Raw genomic sequence first — 16,935 nt, 5'->3', positions numbered from 1 at the left:
CATCTCAAACATATGTGTAAAAACCACAAACCTATAAATTTAAAATATTACAGTGTTTTAATTTAATACTCCAGTGGATCCATGATCTTAGCATCTCAATTTCACTTCAACAGGCATCTATTTAACACTTACTCATTGCAAAGCATTGTACAGATTGTCATTTATCATGTCCTTCCCATTCTTGCCTATGTCTTCCCATTAATCCTCCATAGTTGAGCTACCCATTGTGCTAGGAGGCCTTTTCTAAATCTTTTTAAATTCTTTGGATACCAATGGAACACTGAATCAGTATGTTCATCCCTTGCTCTCAATATATGATCAAGACCAGAAGTGTCAAATTCATAGTCCAAATATGCAGCATGGATAACATCAATTTGTGGTTTTCTAAGTCAATATGTAGGCCTTCAGAATCTGTTTCTGACCAAAGAATCACCTTTTCTGATCTTATATTTCCTGGGTGATATATTTTATGTTAATTCTTGCATGTAAATCATAATGGTAATATGATACAACCTACTTATACCCACCATGCATCTTTCCATTTTCCTTTGGGTCACTTTCAGTTTTGATTCTTTGGAGATTACACATTGACCCAAAGATGAATTTCTCTGTCAGGCAACAAATAGAAACTGTTGAAAATGATGCTTAATTTCTAGAAGGCAATCCAAATAGTTCTCTTCATCCTATTCAATTCTAAGCTTAAATCATTTTCTATCTAAAATGCCTGTCCAAACCAGAAAGACTGATAGACTAACTCAGTGGATTGGCCATACCACAGCTGACATATTGTTATTTCAGTTACTGATGGGTTTGGCACTACAACATCCCCAAACAGAAGACTCTGAATTATTTCACCTTCTATAGTGCATCCTTCTTCCATCTTGGCTTTATGTAGGAAATCATCCATGATGATGGTAGAGAGCATTGATGAACTTATATCTTTCTGTTTTTCTGTCTTATTTGACATTAATGATCAGAGATTTATTAAACAGTTACCTCTGTGGTCACATTAATCAAGAAATCATATGTGATCTTAGAATATATATGAATACAATTTGTGGGAGGAAAACTCCAGAACCCTGAAATCATGACACCTCCAAAATAAAGCTCTTTTTATGTGTCTGGTCTAGCTACCATTTCTGACTTAATTTTATTGAGAATTATTTCCACTTCTTCATGTAGTATTTTGTGAACTAAAGTTAAAGCCATGGTCAGCAATAATGAAAACATATTTATGTAAAATGTATTTCATTATTTTCCTATTTGTTTCCCTCACTTCCAACTCCTAATTTCAACTACAAATGCTCCTGGATCTTTGTGTTGTGCTTTTTGCAAACTTATTTTCTCTTCCATTGCCTTTCATTATTTTATGAGAGCATAGTTCTTATAATCTTCTCCCATGTTCCTTATTTTACAAAATGAATTTCTATTCAAAATCTGTTCTACCCTTGGCTGCCATTTTTCTCTATTTGGCAAGCATATCTAGTGTTTACTGGGTAACTGGTTTCTGGGTTCTATTGGCCTCCTCAATGTGGTGACCGAGTTATAAGAGTTAAAAGTCTAAGGGAAATGTTAATAATCAGAGTCAGTCAGTCCCTTTATCTACTTTCTACTGTTAAAGTTAAATGAAAAACTCCTGGTTCTTAGTTTCCATAAAGTTTATTAATATTACTTGAATAAAGAAAGCAAATAGATAGATATTAAAGCCTATTTCTAATCAAATTCTAACCACATGTCTCTCCACATGACTATCTCTCTCAGTCACGGTCCTCTACCACCTCTGTCCAAGGAATAGAGAGAGTGCACCCTACACACCCCTTCTTTTATCCTTTATTTTGGCGTGAACCCATAACCTTTTAGTTCCATGTCATGTCCCTAGGACTCTTCACCTATGACCTCTGTTTGGAATGTTCACATGATGTCTAGTCACACAGCACAGGGACGGAGGTCAGATGATCCTGGGGGCAGGAGGTTCCCTTTACACAATCCCCCTTATGGTTCTATTGGGAAACAAGCATGTTAAAATCATTTCCTTCCAATACTATTTTTCAGCTAATCTGATTCACTTAGGGGATAGCTCTTATAATTGTCTGCAGTGCCTTTCCATTATCATTATCCTTTATTTCTTGTTCATGATGACTTTGACCTTTGCTCTAGCTATTTAGAAATTATTCTTTAGGGAGTAAGTAATCATTTCCTGACTGTTAGTAGATGGTCATTTTCATTTCTGTTAGCATTCATCCATACTCATCATGTCCAGTATTGTTCAATTCTCTTACTGAAGATGTTATTCAAGGGAGATAAGAATTAGATTTTTGAGTAGTCTACAAGCCTTTTAACCTTATTTCTAAACCATAATACCTTGTATCATACAATGAAACAAGGTTATTGCTGTACTGATCTAAAAATAAGCTATCCATTCATAGAGGCTGACATTGAGAAATAATTGTACAAAAATGCTAACATATGTGTGTGTGTACTCCAAATGAGCTCTTTTACATTTTTTCCATTCAGATAAAGATATTTTATTCAACCTGATCTCCACCTTCTCTCTTCAGCTTCATCACTTTGTCTTTCTTTTACTAAAATTTAATTTCGTGCCATTCTCAGCTTTTCACAAAAGGAAAAAAAGGGAGAAAAGTATAGTTTGTATTAGCTTTTTAAAACTTTATCATGTGCTTAATTTGTACAGAGAACTAAGTCTATGCTTGAAAACAATGAGTATTGCTGTAAAAAGGTCAACCCTCTTGCCTCCTATTCAATTTATACCTTCTTTGACTTGACCTTTGTTTTTTCTTTTGTATTGATTTATAATGTCATCAAAGTAGAGAACAGAAGATAAAGAAGTTCTCTCCACCAATACAGATCAGCCTGTCTTCTGCAACTTACAGTCTTAGACTGTTGAAAACTGAGAGATTAAATAAATCAAATTTGCCATCCAGTTTCTGTTGGGGGCAGAACTTGAACCCAGCTATTCTTGACTCCAAAGCTGTCACTCTCTCCATTACATAAGAGAAAGTACTTGGATTCAAACTTAATGTCATAGGACAGAGACAGTGGTCCCTTGGCATAATACATCATAGGCTTTGGATTAAAAAAGTCCCACTTCTGAAACTTGAGGAAGTGACTTAATTTCTCTGATCTCTAGTTACCTTACTTGGAGAAGGAAAGCGTTAGAGTAGAAAACATTTAAAGTCCCTTCCATCCCTGTTGATTCCATCACTTTTAATTCAACAATTTAGGGACCCATGGTTGTGGCAATGTGGATACTTCCTCTAGTGATAGAGAGGTAGATAGATGTCACCAAAAGGTTCATTATTCTTTAAAAGACTTGTTAATGACTCCCTCCAAACTTATACTGCTCCTTATATGACCCGCAGTCCAATATCAAACCTGTATTTGAAACTTTTTCAGCTTAGTAAGACCTACCAGAACTTATGTTCCCTGATGGAGTCTTCAAGAACTTGGGTTCACCTCCAATCCATGATGAAGAAAGTTCAATTCAAGAAACAGACATTTACTAAGAGTCAGCTAGTTCAAGGCACTATGCTTGTGGTCACAGATATAAAGATAAAAAGAGGTATAGTCTCTTCTCAAGAAGCATATATTCTTCTTGGAGAATTGTTTTAAGTGCAGAGAAGCAAAATATAATGAATATTGTGACAGAAGAAGATAGGGAAAGAAAACTCAAAGGGATCAATAAAGACTTCATTAAGAAGGAAACACCTCCCTTGAGCCTTTGAAGGAAGGGAAAGATGCTGGATTGGAGGGGTGGGGAGGGAGAGAAGGGTAGAGTTGCATTCCAAGGCCCAGAAATAATCTCTGTGAATGCAGAGACAAGAGATGACATGTTAAGCTTGAAGTCCAGTTGGGGGAGGAGTATAAAATGAAGTCAGAAAGACATATTGTAATTAGGCTGTGGCAAGCCTTAAATAAGAGACAAAGTAGTTAATAATTCATTCCATAAACAATGGGGGCACTGAAGGATTTTGTACATGAGAGTGCCCTAATCATACCTGGAAAAGAATTTAACATGTGAATTATTATGACATTTGGTGGAGTTTGCATCGAAATCACTCAAGAAGAAGTTGATGCTACTTTATTAATTGTGTAGAAGCAGGTTTCTAGGGACAATGAACTTTCCCTCTTCCACAAAGAATGTACTCAAAGGATTATAGACTGGAAACCAACTTGATTTTTCTCAGACATTATGAATCTTCAACTGATTATTCTTGCCATCCTCATTCTAATTCTGTCAGAATAACAGGTTTACTGATCTTTCTAGGGCAGTAACAAAGGCACAGATCACAGATTTAGAGCTGGATGAGACCTTAAAGATGACCTAGCCCAATCCTTCCTTTTACAGAAGAAGGAACTGAGGCCTGAAGAGGGAAAGTCACTTGCCAAAGGTCATTCCTAAAGTTACTGTCAGAACACAGACTTAGGACCAAGATCTCTTGCTTCCCTAGAGTCTCCATTTTTGTTCAGAATGTCAAAGTGCTCAGAAATATCATGAACACCCTTCCCTGGCTAACTGAGCTGGTACGAGGAAGGGGCAAATGGAACTTTGTCCCAAGGTGCCAAAATTGAAAGCACATATTCTTTCAGCAAGTAGAACCAAATATAGCCCCAAATTGACAAGAAAATTTTATTAAAATAGGAAACAACCATCTGATATTTTTCCGCTGCTCCCTTAGCACTATATCCATGTCCTAGGTGAAGTCTTTCTCCTCTGACCCGACTCTACTCACTCCATTTGAAGTTGTTTTGTAGCATGCCAGCTCTCTTTTTCCTTCCAATCTGTAATATCCCAGAGTCTCCCCTCAGAGAGATTTGTGACCTGAGACCTGAGTTGTGTTCAAAATATGTGTATCACACACATACATGTATGCCCACATACACTAAGGACTGAATTTGACTTAATTCATCTTATACATTTTTAAAGTGATTCAACAGCACCTTTTACATTGTTTATGTTTGTATGTTTTGGTATGTTTGCCATAGGCCTCAGATTTGCTAGTTATAGCTCTACCTTGTGAAACATAAAATAAAACATAAGTTCTTTGGTCCTCTCTCCCTCTCTCTCTTTCTCTCTGGTCATATTCTCTGGTGCCCAAATAATAATAATCACAATAGTATCATTTACATGGAACCTACAAAGACCTTTACATATTGTCTCATTTTAGGCTTATAATGACTCTAAGATGTAGAAGTGATTCTCATTTCCATTGTACAGCTGAGGAAACTGAGGTTGCAAGAAGTTAACTAATTTATCCAAAGTCATACAGCTAGTTAATATCTAAAGCAGTTTTAAAATCAGGTCTTCCTAACTGTAAGCCATGCTCTCTGCTGTGCTCTACACACACCTTGTTATATCCTTTGATACATAATTGGGAATGGCATATATGGGAAGGATAGGGGAAAGGAGAGACAAGAGAAGGAATTGAGAAAAATAATAACTGAAAAGATAGATAAACTATTTTAAATAAAGGATTCCATCTAATTCAATTCAATTCAAGATATCTAGAAAGAAATACACACTGGCACAAAACTCAAATGACTTACAAAAACACTAATATAAATGTCCTAAAGAAAGAAGAACATAATTTCAGGGATCTTCAGCTCTAAGTCTGGTGAAAGACTAGAAAGTGGCTTTCTCTGGCATTTTGATGAGCAAAATTACTTGAGCAGACCACTGGCAAATGGTTACAGACTCACTACTAAAGTTTAGAGTTTGTTTAAAGTCTAAATAAAACATCCCCCCTTTCTAAGATATCTGCTTTTTCCAAGGCCCATCATCTTTCATTTCTCTCTTCTCTGAAAGATAAATTTCCCTTATAAATTCAATTCTGAAGCTTAAAGGTGTTGCTTTGATCCATGTCATTTGTAAACAAAGGAATCCCAAGTCATCCAAATAAAGCTTCCTGATAAATACCCAGAATGAGGTACTTGGTGGCCATGTAGCAGTTGATTCCTCTAATCCTCTTTCTGACTGATTGAAAATGAGTGGCATTTCTGCATGAGGGGCTGGGAATCTAGAGTGCTCAAGTGTGGAGATTTTCATCATATATCAACACAGAAGGTCACAAAAACTTCTGATAAACTAAGACTCTAATCATAACATAACCAACCCTCATTATTTCTAAAATCTTGTCTTAGAAAATATGGATGGAGAGCAAGGTAGGCCCAAGGATATGTCATCAGGTCTGCTTCCAGGTAGTTTTATACATCACACAAAGTAACTTCTGAGCTAATCTCACCTCAACCCATACAGAGGCAGAAAGAGAGACAGACAGACAGACAGACAGACACAGAGCCAGAGAGAAAGACATACAAAGTGACAGAGAGGAATACAGACCTAGTAGTAGTGAATCAATGAATCCATCAATCAGCATTTTATTTAAGCACCAACTAGTACAAGGCCCTGTCCAAGGTGCCACAACTACAAAGATAAAAAGAAGTCTCTGGCCTCAAGGAGCTCTACAGGAGATACAGCATTTGCACATATAAACATGTAACTATAAGTGCATGTTTATATATTGTATATGTATATAAATTTATACAAGTATATCTAAGTATATACAAAATAAATCCAGCATCACCAGGATATAGAGGAAGGATTAACATCCGGGAAGAGAATCAGGAAAAGCTGTGCCTTTGTGAATATGGTTCGAGAGCAAGGTAGAACCAAGGGTGTATCATAAAATCAATCAATAAACCAACCAGTAACCATTTGTTAAGTATCTATTATGTGCCAGGCAATTAATAAAGGTGATTTTCAAGATGAAGTTCAAAGCTGGCTTGGCATCTTGGAGGAAAAGGTAAAGAGAGAACAAATCTCAGGCCCTTAAGAGTCAGTCTATGAAAGGCACAGAGACAGAAGATGGATTATTAAATATAAGGAGCAGCCCAAAGATAAATTTTGGGGAACCAAAGAATATGGGAGGAGTAATGTATAGTAACGCTGGAATGGTAAGGGGTAGGGTGTGTGTGTGTGGTGATTTGCAAGCTTTAAGGCACTATCTAAATATTAGTTATTTTATTATTAGAAAGATGTAGTCCTTGAGGAAAGATTCCTAAATGTTGGATGAATCTTCCATAGAGGCTCAATGGGAAAGCACAGATTAGAATCACATAAAATGAAAAGAAACAATTGGTTTACAATGGACATTAATGAAGAGTATACCCACTTTGGCAAAGTCTCATATCCTTTGAAGTACTGGAATATTACCTACTTATAGCCACTCTGAACCTCAGTTTCTTCACCATTGAAATGAGGAAAACAATCCTTTTCACAGATACATGTAACTTAATAGGGCTAGTTCTAAATTGACCTAGATTATCTAGTCTAGAGATGTCAAACATACATAACCAGAGTACCCAGTGCAGCCCAAAACCCTCTCAAGTGCAGCCCAAAGCAGAATAAAATTTAATTGGGAACTATTTAACAAAATTCATTAACATGCAATAAAATATAGGTAATGTTAATATGTGGTTTTCTAATATGAGGCCCAGGGGGATTCTTATGTATGGCTTAGTGGCCTCAGATTATATTTGAGTTTGACACCATCAATCTAGTCCAACCCACAAATTTTACAGATGACAAAGCCAAGTCAGAGGTTACTTATCACTTAGGCTCATTCTGAAGAAAGCACTTTGCAAACAGCAAAGGACTACATAAATGTGAGCTATTGTTTTTTTATGCTATTAATGAATATATTTTTAAATTCCAAAAGAGGCAACAAAAAATCTATAAATTTGGATAATAACAATTTGGTTGTACTTAGTAGACTCTAATTTTTCCTGAGTTCAACTCTGACATCAGACACTTACTAGCTGACTGATCCCAGTAAAGTCACTTAACCCTGTTTGCCTCAGTTTTTTCATCTGTCAAATGAGCTAGAGAAGGAATTGGCAAACCACTCCAGTGTCTCTTCCAAAGAAACTTCAGATGGGATCACAAGTTGTTGAATGCAACTAAAATGACTGAACAACAACAAAAGTAGTCCCTAGGATGATATAATGCTGAGTGCTTGGATTTGGAGGCAAAAGGCCTGAATTAATCCCAGTTGTACTACTTATTACTTACTGAACTGGAGCAAAACTCTTAACTTCTATGGACCCCAATTCCTTCATTTATAGAATGTTTCTACATCTGTTAGATTTACTAAGACTTATAAGATCCTTTATAACTCTAAAATGATGAGCCTATCATACTGATTCTCTCTGAATCTCTCCTTTTACTTTCTCCCTACATGTTTTACTGAATCTTTTGCATTCTGGCCTCCCAACCACTTTTTTCCTCAAACTATTTTGTCAAATGGAGCCTGTGACTTTCCTTGTTGGCAAACCCAATGTTTCTCAGTCTTTTCTCTCCAGACCTCTGTTTAGAATTAGTCACCATAGTCCATACCTTCATCTGGTACACTCTGACCTCAGAGTTACCATATTCCCCAGATTCTCCTTTATGTCTCTCAAAGATAAGGAAGCAAAGAGAGGGAGAAGGCTTAATCTCTTCTTGAAAGGTCCCTCCTCTCCGCTTGGGGCACTTACAACAGGCTCCTCATCGTTGAGTTTGTCTTATAGATCATTCTTAGAAGGGAGGGAATTGTCAAGAAGAGACAGAAAATGTAAAGAATTTAAGCCCTAACCCATCCTGTTTTGAGAAATCCACTGAAAGGAGGGCTAGCCTCTGCAATGTACCTCCCACAATGGAGAGCCTGTAGGCATTCTTCTGAACTTAATATATGATTAGGTGTTGGTCATTCAAATACTCAACAGCGATGTGAGAGATTTGGGGTGTGGGTGCTTCCCTGGCTCTAGCTTACTCTTAAACCATAGCATCAAAGAGAACCACACCCAGCAGCACATGTAAGAAACAGGTCTTTAGTCCATAGCTTTTAAAAGAGCAGGATGCCATGAAAGTTTTTTAAGCCTATGCACCACACTTAACCCTATATGGGCATGGAAACTATGAAAAATAAGTTGTTAGCACAGAGTCCTGATGAAAATTTAGAAGCATTGAATTTTAAAATTAGAGGGGACCCTAGAGATTATCTTGTTCTACTCATTCCTTTGACTGAAGAGAAAAATAAGACCCAGATGAGTGAAGAACTGACCTACCACAATACATTTCATATGGATAGAAGAGATTTCCAAACTGATGACACATTACTCCATCTTCTATATTTTATTCTCCAGCCATACTGGCCTGTCTAATTTTCCCTATATGTAACATTCCATCTCTCACTTCTATGTCTTTGCCTAGGCTGTCCCCCATACCTAGAATATTCTCCTTCCTTACCCCTACCTCTTGGAACCTCTACCTTTCTTCACGACTGAGCCCAAGTTTCAACTTTTTTTAAACCCTTATCTTCTGTCTTATTTTATATTGATTCCAAGGCAGAAGAATTGCCCTGGGTCACACAGCTAGTAAGTGTCTGCAGTCAAATTGGAACCTAGTACTTGCCATCTCTGGGCCTGGCTCTCAATCCACTGAGCCACCTAAGTTCCAACTTCTCCAAGAGGCTTTTTCTGATTCCAGGGTTGTTTGTGTGTGTGTGTGTGTGTATTTTGGTTTGGGTTTTTTTATTATTTAACCAGCACTTAACACTGTGCCTGGAACATAGTAAGTACTTAGTTGTTTATTGATTGATTGACCTGGTACTTATTTATGTTAACATGCTGTATCCTTACCATCATCAGACCATAAATTCCTTGAGGGCAAGGATTGTTTCACTACTATTTTTTATTCCCAGTGCCTAACAAACAATAAGTGTTTAGTTAGTGCTTGCAGATTAGTTGGTTAATTGAGAAAAATGATGAAATTTATTTTATCTACTATAAATTCACAATGTATTCTCTTGTCCTTTTCATTGATAAAAAATCCCACTTATATCCAAACTTTGCCTTTCCATCACCTTTAGGAACTTATCAATCTTTCTTCTCTCTTCCCTATCTCTGGTTTTGTCTTTTTTAGTGACTCCTTCCCTACTGCCTACAATAATGCTCATCTCTCCTTTCTTAAAAATCTCTCCCCTTTACCTTGCTAATCTCTCAAACTACTTTACTAAATCACTAACCCCTTCCATTTCTAAAACCCTAGAAAGAGCAATCCATATCATCACTCTTCACTTCCTCCCCAAGGAAGATTAGTACCTGTGGTGTGAAGGTTCGCTGGGCCCTTTTCAGTTACTTTCCTCCTCTGGTATCCACTTGCCACCCAACTCTCACCTGCAGCTCCAAGAAGTTGTAGCATGTGCAGGAATCCCACCTAGGTAAACTCATTCTGTAGGAAGGCTCAATCAAGTGGAGGGTAACTGACAAGCTTCAAACCTGTTAATGAGTTGGAGGGCGGAAGGGTCTACCCAAGGCTGTCCTCAGTGAAAAGGGCAGATGAGAACAAATTTTTTCAACAGTCATAAGAGTAGTGGAAGCAGGTGCTGTGGAGTGCTTAGACTTTGGTTAGACATAGAAGAAGCCAACTGGATCCTGGGCCATTGCCAGTCTCCTTGACCTTTGTCTTGCCATGGGACTTTGATGACTGTGAAAAAGAGAATGAAATCAAGAACTTTGTGCAACTCTGCCTCAGTTAAATTCAATTCATGCAAGAGCCAAAAGACATCCCCAGTGATATAATTTAATACTCTTCAAGTATGACAGACAACTACTGAATCTTTTTCATTCAAGCCTCCCATCCACTTTTCTATCCCAACTATTTTTTCACACATATCTGTGACTCATTGTTTCTCAAGCCAATAACTTCTTTTCAGTCTTCCTCTCAGGCCCCTGTTTAGCATTAGACTCCATAGTCCATGCCTTCATCCGGTATACTCTGGTCTCGAGGTTACCATATTCTCCAGATCCTCCTCCTATCTTTCTAATTATTCCTCTTCTCTCTTCTTCAGTGGCTTTTCCTCCTCCATATGCCTTGAAGTGAATGTTCTCTAGGGTTCTATCATCAGCCCTCCTTTCCTTCATTCATCTTTATAATCAAGAATCATTCTTGGGGTCAGCTAGGTAGCTCAGTGGATTGAGAGCCAGGCCTAGAGATGGGAGGTTCTAGATTCAAATATGGCCTCAGACACTTCCCAGCTGTGTGACCCTGGGCAAGTACTTGACCCCCATTGCCTAGTCCTTACCACTCTACTGCCTTGGAGCCAATACACAATATTGACTCCAAGATGGAAGGTAAGGGTTAAAAAAAAAAAGAATCATCCTTTTCAGTATCATTCATTCAGTTTGTTTCTTATTCATTCTATCTCCTTAGCAGCTCTCACATTCATCCCCACTCACACACCACTCATCATTCAGATCCATATTATCTCATACTTGGACTATTATAGCACTTATAATTGATTTCCAATGTCTCCTTTCTCAAATTTATCTTCCACATAGCTGCCAAAATAATCTTCCTAAAGCAAAAGTCTAACCATGTCATTCTCTTGCTTAAGAAACTACAATGGCTCTTTATTGTCCTTAAGAGAAAATACAAATTCCTCAGCTCAGCATTTGAGTCTCTTCCATCTAATTCCAGCCTGCTTTTCAAGGCTCATTGCCCATCATTCCCCTTTACCCCCTCTCTATATCTCAGCCAAACAACCTACTTGTTGTTCCCCAAACTCAACATTCCCTGGGCCATCACTGGGATATGATCCCTCTTTCCCTCTGCCTCATAACCTTTATAATAAATGCATTTTGATTCTTAAAACTTGTCCCTTGTTGCTTTCATTTATTTCCATAATTTCAATTTTTATCTCTCAGTTGTCCCACAGTACCTCCCCAGACCCAGGATTGCCATTAGCTTATAGGACATCATTATTTGAATGCCCCATTCATGTCTCAAAGTCAACATTCTTGTGCTATTTCTAAACCAAGCTCTTCATTCTGTGTACTATTTCTGCAAGTAGTCTCACCAGCCAGCCAGCCTCTCATGGTTGCAACCTTGATAGTCTCTTAGCTTCTTCCCTCTCCCAAATTTCCCATATTCAATTAATTACTAATCCCTATTCAATCAATTTCTCTGCTAGCTACTGCCATTATTATCCCCTACACTTCCACCATTTCTTCTGCCATTATACTAGACATTCATTACCACTTTCTGGGACTCTTTAAATAACTTCCTAAGACTTCCCAAGTGCATTCTCCATTCATCACACCACTGGCAGACTTCCTTTCCTCACTCAGATCCTGATCATTTTACTCATTAGTCTAAAACCATTCAGTGGTAAGGGGATGGTAGGTGGAGCCCTGGTTTTAGAATCAAGAAGATTTAGGTTTGAATCCTGCCTCAGCTACTTACTAGCCATGTGACTTTAGACAAATCACCTAACCTCTTTTTCTCAATTTTCTCATCAGTAGAATGGAAACATCATAGGGCAAAAAGTGAAATTATATATGTGTGTATACACATAATATTATATCATATAAATAATATTTTGTGATAAATATTTTACATAGCACTTTATAAACTCCATTGCATTTTGCAAATATTAGCTATTATTATTATATCAAACCTATAATTTTATTGTAATGGGAAACTACTATTGAGGAAACTCTCTACTAATACAGATGAACAACTCTTCTGCAAATTATAGCATTTCCTGGAATACTAGGAGTTTAAGTGGCTTTCCCAAGACCACAAAGCCAATGTGCAGCAAAAGTGAGATTTGAATCCCAGTCTTCTCAATTCTAAGATCAGCTTAGATCTTAGATCATTGTGCCACAAAACTATTATTACCAAATAACATTCAAACACCGTTTTGGGAACTCAATGCCCTCCACAGTCTGGGACCACCCTCCATTTCCAGTCTTATTCTATTCCTCTCCATATTTTCTTTGATTCACTGAACTAAACCTCTATCTGTCTATCATACATAGCCCATGTTTTCCTATCTCTTTGCCACTCATTTTCTCTTTAAAGAACACCATCATCATGATGCCTTTCCTGGTAGTTTCCTAGGTGCTAGGATGCCCCCTTCCAAAACAACCTTTTGTTCATTCTCTATTTACTCCGTCATGTACATGTTATGTCCCCTATTAAAATGTATGCTCCTTGAAGTCAAGGACACTCAATTCTTTCTTCAAATACCCAGTGCTTAGCATAGTGATTCAAACACAGTAAGTGCTTAATAAATACTTGCTGATTTATTGACTAATTGTAGATGTAGAACAAGAAGACATTTCCATAGCTTTTGAACCCAATTTCTACATTTTACAGATGAAGAAACAGACCCGGGGACTATGCCTTCCTTTTTGACCCTCTACCTATTGAATTTCCATGTATTCTTACATTCCAACTTAGTTACTAGTTCCTCCAGACTTCCTGACTTCATTTTAATGACCAATCACCTCTAAAACCTCACATGGTATTTTGCTTGTGCTCTTCATACAACTATCATTTATTCTTTTGTATTATGTTTATTTATGTTGCCATCATATGACCCTACTCAAATATAAGATTCATGAAGGCAATCATCTAAATTTCATCTCTTTAGTGCTCAAAACAGTATTCTATATATAGTAGGTGCTTAGTAAGTGAACGGAAATTAATTTCATGGTGATTTCCCCAGGATCTAATTTCCAATCCCACCTCCATGAATCCAGAAACAATAAATAAAGATAGCAATACAAGAGCAGCTAGTTATTATAGTGGATAGAGTGTCGGGCATGGAGTCAGGAAGACTTCTCCCAAGTTAAAATCTCACCTAAGACATGTACTAACTGTGTTAGTACATGGGCAAATCACTTAGTCCTTTTTGCCTCAGTTTCCTCATCTATAAAATGATCTGGAGAAGGAAATGGAAAACCACTCCAGTATTTTTGCCAAGAAAACCCCCAATTATGTCATGAAGAGTTGGACATGACTGAACAACAACAGGAAAACCAAGAACTCTTCTCATAACTGGCTTTAGTTGTCCTGCCCTATACTTAAGGAGTGATTTTTCTTACCCTACCCAGTTTTATGGTCGAAACCTAGAGACAATCCTAGAACTGTTGTGAACATTTTTTCCCCTTCTTCCTAGGGAACATCCAGATCAGACCAGGACTGGCTTTAACAGTGAGAGTCTTCTGCTCCGTGGTTGCACCATCAGGAACACAGAGGTGGTGGTCGGCATTGTCATCTATGCAGGTCTTTTCACCTAATATACCTTTTAATACCTGATTAAGTCATTATCAATCTGGAAAGTGAATACCAAAGCACTGGACCTGGATTCAGGACAACATTTGCTTAAAAACAGCTTTAGATATTTCCTAGCTGTGTGACCCTGGCAAGTTCCTTGGCCTCTGTTTGCCTCTGTTTCCTCAACTATAAAATGCAGATAAATAATAGCACCTATTATTGTTGTTATGAGGATCAAGTAAGATGATATTTTAAAGTGCTCAGCACAGTGCCTGGCACATAATTAGCACAATATAAAATGTTAACTAATATAGCTAGCTATTATTAGCTATTTCCGTTTCTTAGGCAAAGAGACCTGGAGCCATGGAGATTCTGTCTTTTTCATTTCCTGACTCCATATGCCCAGCCCTGCTACAGAGCTAAGTGAGGATCCCCACTATGTGCGTGGATCCACATATGAGGACAGTCACAGTGGCATGTGGAGAAAGTTCTGGCCAACACAAGGTAAATTGGGATAGAGATATCTCTGGTGGTGAAACAATTCTCTGAAGACAGCTCCATTGATATGTCTTTTTCTCTTATTTTTGTACAAGTTTTTCAAGGTTGGGGTGGGAGTCCCCTGGAGAACAATTAGACACTTGCCCAGGGGGTTGTGGAATAAGGTCCTCCTTTGGGCTTTTCAGTGGGAAAGGGATTCTGGTGCCCAGAAATCCTGCTGAATGCCTGGAATGTGACCAGCCTGCTTTGTTCAGGCTATTCCATCCTGTCCAGAAACAAATTAATTCTACACTTTGAGGAAAATATACATATATAGCTGTACTGCTGGGAATGTGACCAAGTTTTCTTGGTGATTTTTGAAGGGTAATGAAATCCCAAGGAAGAACAGTTGGGAACCAATTTCCATAAAGGGGTGGAATTTTCACAATTATTTAAATTATTTTTGAAGTTTTAATCACTGTCATAATCCTTTTGCATATAAATAATACAGCTAGAAGATGGACTTCTGATTTCACTAGTATAATAGATGAGGAAACTCCCCCCTCAGGACCTTCTCTGAAACTTATCTGAGAAGTTGACTGGCCTCTCTAGGGTCACATTGCCCAGTTGTATCTGTAATGGGATTTGAACCCAAGTCTTCCTGACTCCAAGGCCAGTTCTCTATTCACTATCCCACACTGAAATTCACATTTACATAGCACTTCAAGACTTAGAAAGTACTTGTCTCATAACAGCCATGGAAGATAGATAACACCAATATCCCCTTTGTACAGATCGATGCTGTACAATGGAAAGTGCTAGAACTGACCTTGGACCCAGGTTCTGCCATTTACTGTGTGTGTTGTTGTTCAGTCTTTTTCAGTCATGTCCAGCTCTCTGTGCCCAAATTTGGCATTGTCTTAGAAGAGATACTGGAGTGATTTGCCATTTCCTCTCCAGCTCATTTTACAGATAAGGAAACTGAGGCAAACAGGCTTAAGTTATTTACCCAGGGTCACACAGCTAATAAATGTCTGAAATCAGATTTGAATTCATCTTCCTGATTTTAGTCCTCATGCTCTAGATCCTGTACCATCTAGATACCTCTACTATCTTTGTAACTTATAGCAAACCAACTCATCTCTCTTACCCTCAATTTGCTTATCTGTAAAATGAAGAGGTTGGACTATATAATTTCTACGATTCCTTCTAGCTCTAAGTCTATGATCTTAAGTCAAATGAGAAAACTGAAGTTCAGAGAGATTCGTTGACTTTGTCTGGGGTGCTCTCATCAGTCAGTAAATATATGTTAAGCTCCTATTACATACCTGGCACTATATTAAAGGCTGAAGAAAGCAAGAGGTAATACACAAATCTTGCTCTAATCAAGCTACAAATTTGTATGTAGTGACGGAGCCAATACTTGAACCTGGGCCCTTCTGACTCCAAATTGGTATACTTTCCACTATATAACATTTTTCTACAGCACTTTAAATTTTTTCAAAGTATTTTTTCTCGGAGATTTATAATTTTACATCTTTGGCACCCACTAACCATAAGATCATAGACCATAGAACTGGAAGGAACCCCAAAGTCTGTCTAGTTCAGCTCCCTCATTTTATGAATGAAGGAACTAAGGCTCAGAGAGACCAAATCTAAGGTAATGGGAGAGGGAATTGTTAAAGGTGAGATTTAAACTCAGATTCTCTGGATGCAACTCTGAACCATTCTGCATCCAATCCCATTATTCTATGGGAAAGAAACTCAGGTCAGAAAGGATGTGAGCTGCCCAAATCTTCCCATCAAAGGAGTCATTCTAGCCTAGACAGGACTAGAACCCAAAAGTCCTAACTTCCAAATCCTATGCTTCTCTATCCTGTTCTCAGTTTCTCAATTACTTTTTCACTTTCTCCTCATTTATTTTTTAAATTTTTTTTATTTTAATAAAAAATTGCCACATAAGTTTTCCAAAGCCATAGGATCCACATTGTCTCCCTCCCTTCTTCCCTTCCTCCTCCTGGAGCTTCACACAAAATATATTGCCATATTATTCAATTTTGTTAGTAAATAATCTTATAAAACCAAAACCCCAAATCATATATCCAAAGAAACAAGTTTCATCATACGTTTTCATCTGAATTTCTACTCCAATAGTTCTTTTTCTAGAGGTGGATAGTGTTCTTTTTCATAAGTCCCTCAGAATTGTCCTGGACCATTGTATTGCTGTTAATAGCAAAGTCTGTTATGTTTGATCATTCCACAATATTTCAGTTACTATGTATAATGTTCTCCTGGTTCTCCTTATTTCAGTCTACTTCAGTTCACATAGATCTTTC

General features: G+C 37.6%; 1 protein-coding gene across 2 annotated transcripts in view; it reads left to right on the top strand.

Annotated features, from left to right (window-relative positions):
- The window catches only part of ATP10B (ATPase phospholipid transporting 10B (putative)), a 334,196-nt gene that overhangs the window by 228,236 nt on the left and 89,025 nt on the right, over positions 1-16,935 (top strand). For both annotated transcript variants that reach the window (XM_016426981.2, XM_056811542.1), the window contains one exon: positions 14,025-14,131. In XM_016426981.2, the coding sequence (XP_016282467.1) occupies positions 14,025-14,131 (107 nt within the window). The remainder of the gene's footprint in view (positions 1-14,024; positions 14,132-16,935) is intronic.

Source organism: Monodelphis domestica, chromosome 1 (assembly GCF_027887165.1).
Source record: "Monodelphis domestica isolate mMonDom1 chromosome 1, mMonDom1.pri, whole genome shotgun sequence".
Lineage (NCBI taxonomy): Eukaryota > Metazoa > Chordata > Mammalia > Didelphimorphia > Didelphidae > Monodelphis > Monodelphis domestica.
Note: the sequence above shows the minus strand (reverse complement) of the source record. Positions and strands in the feature narration are given on the sequence as shown.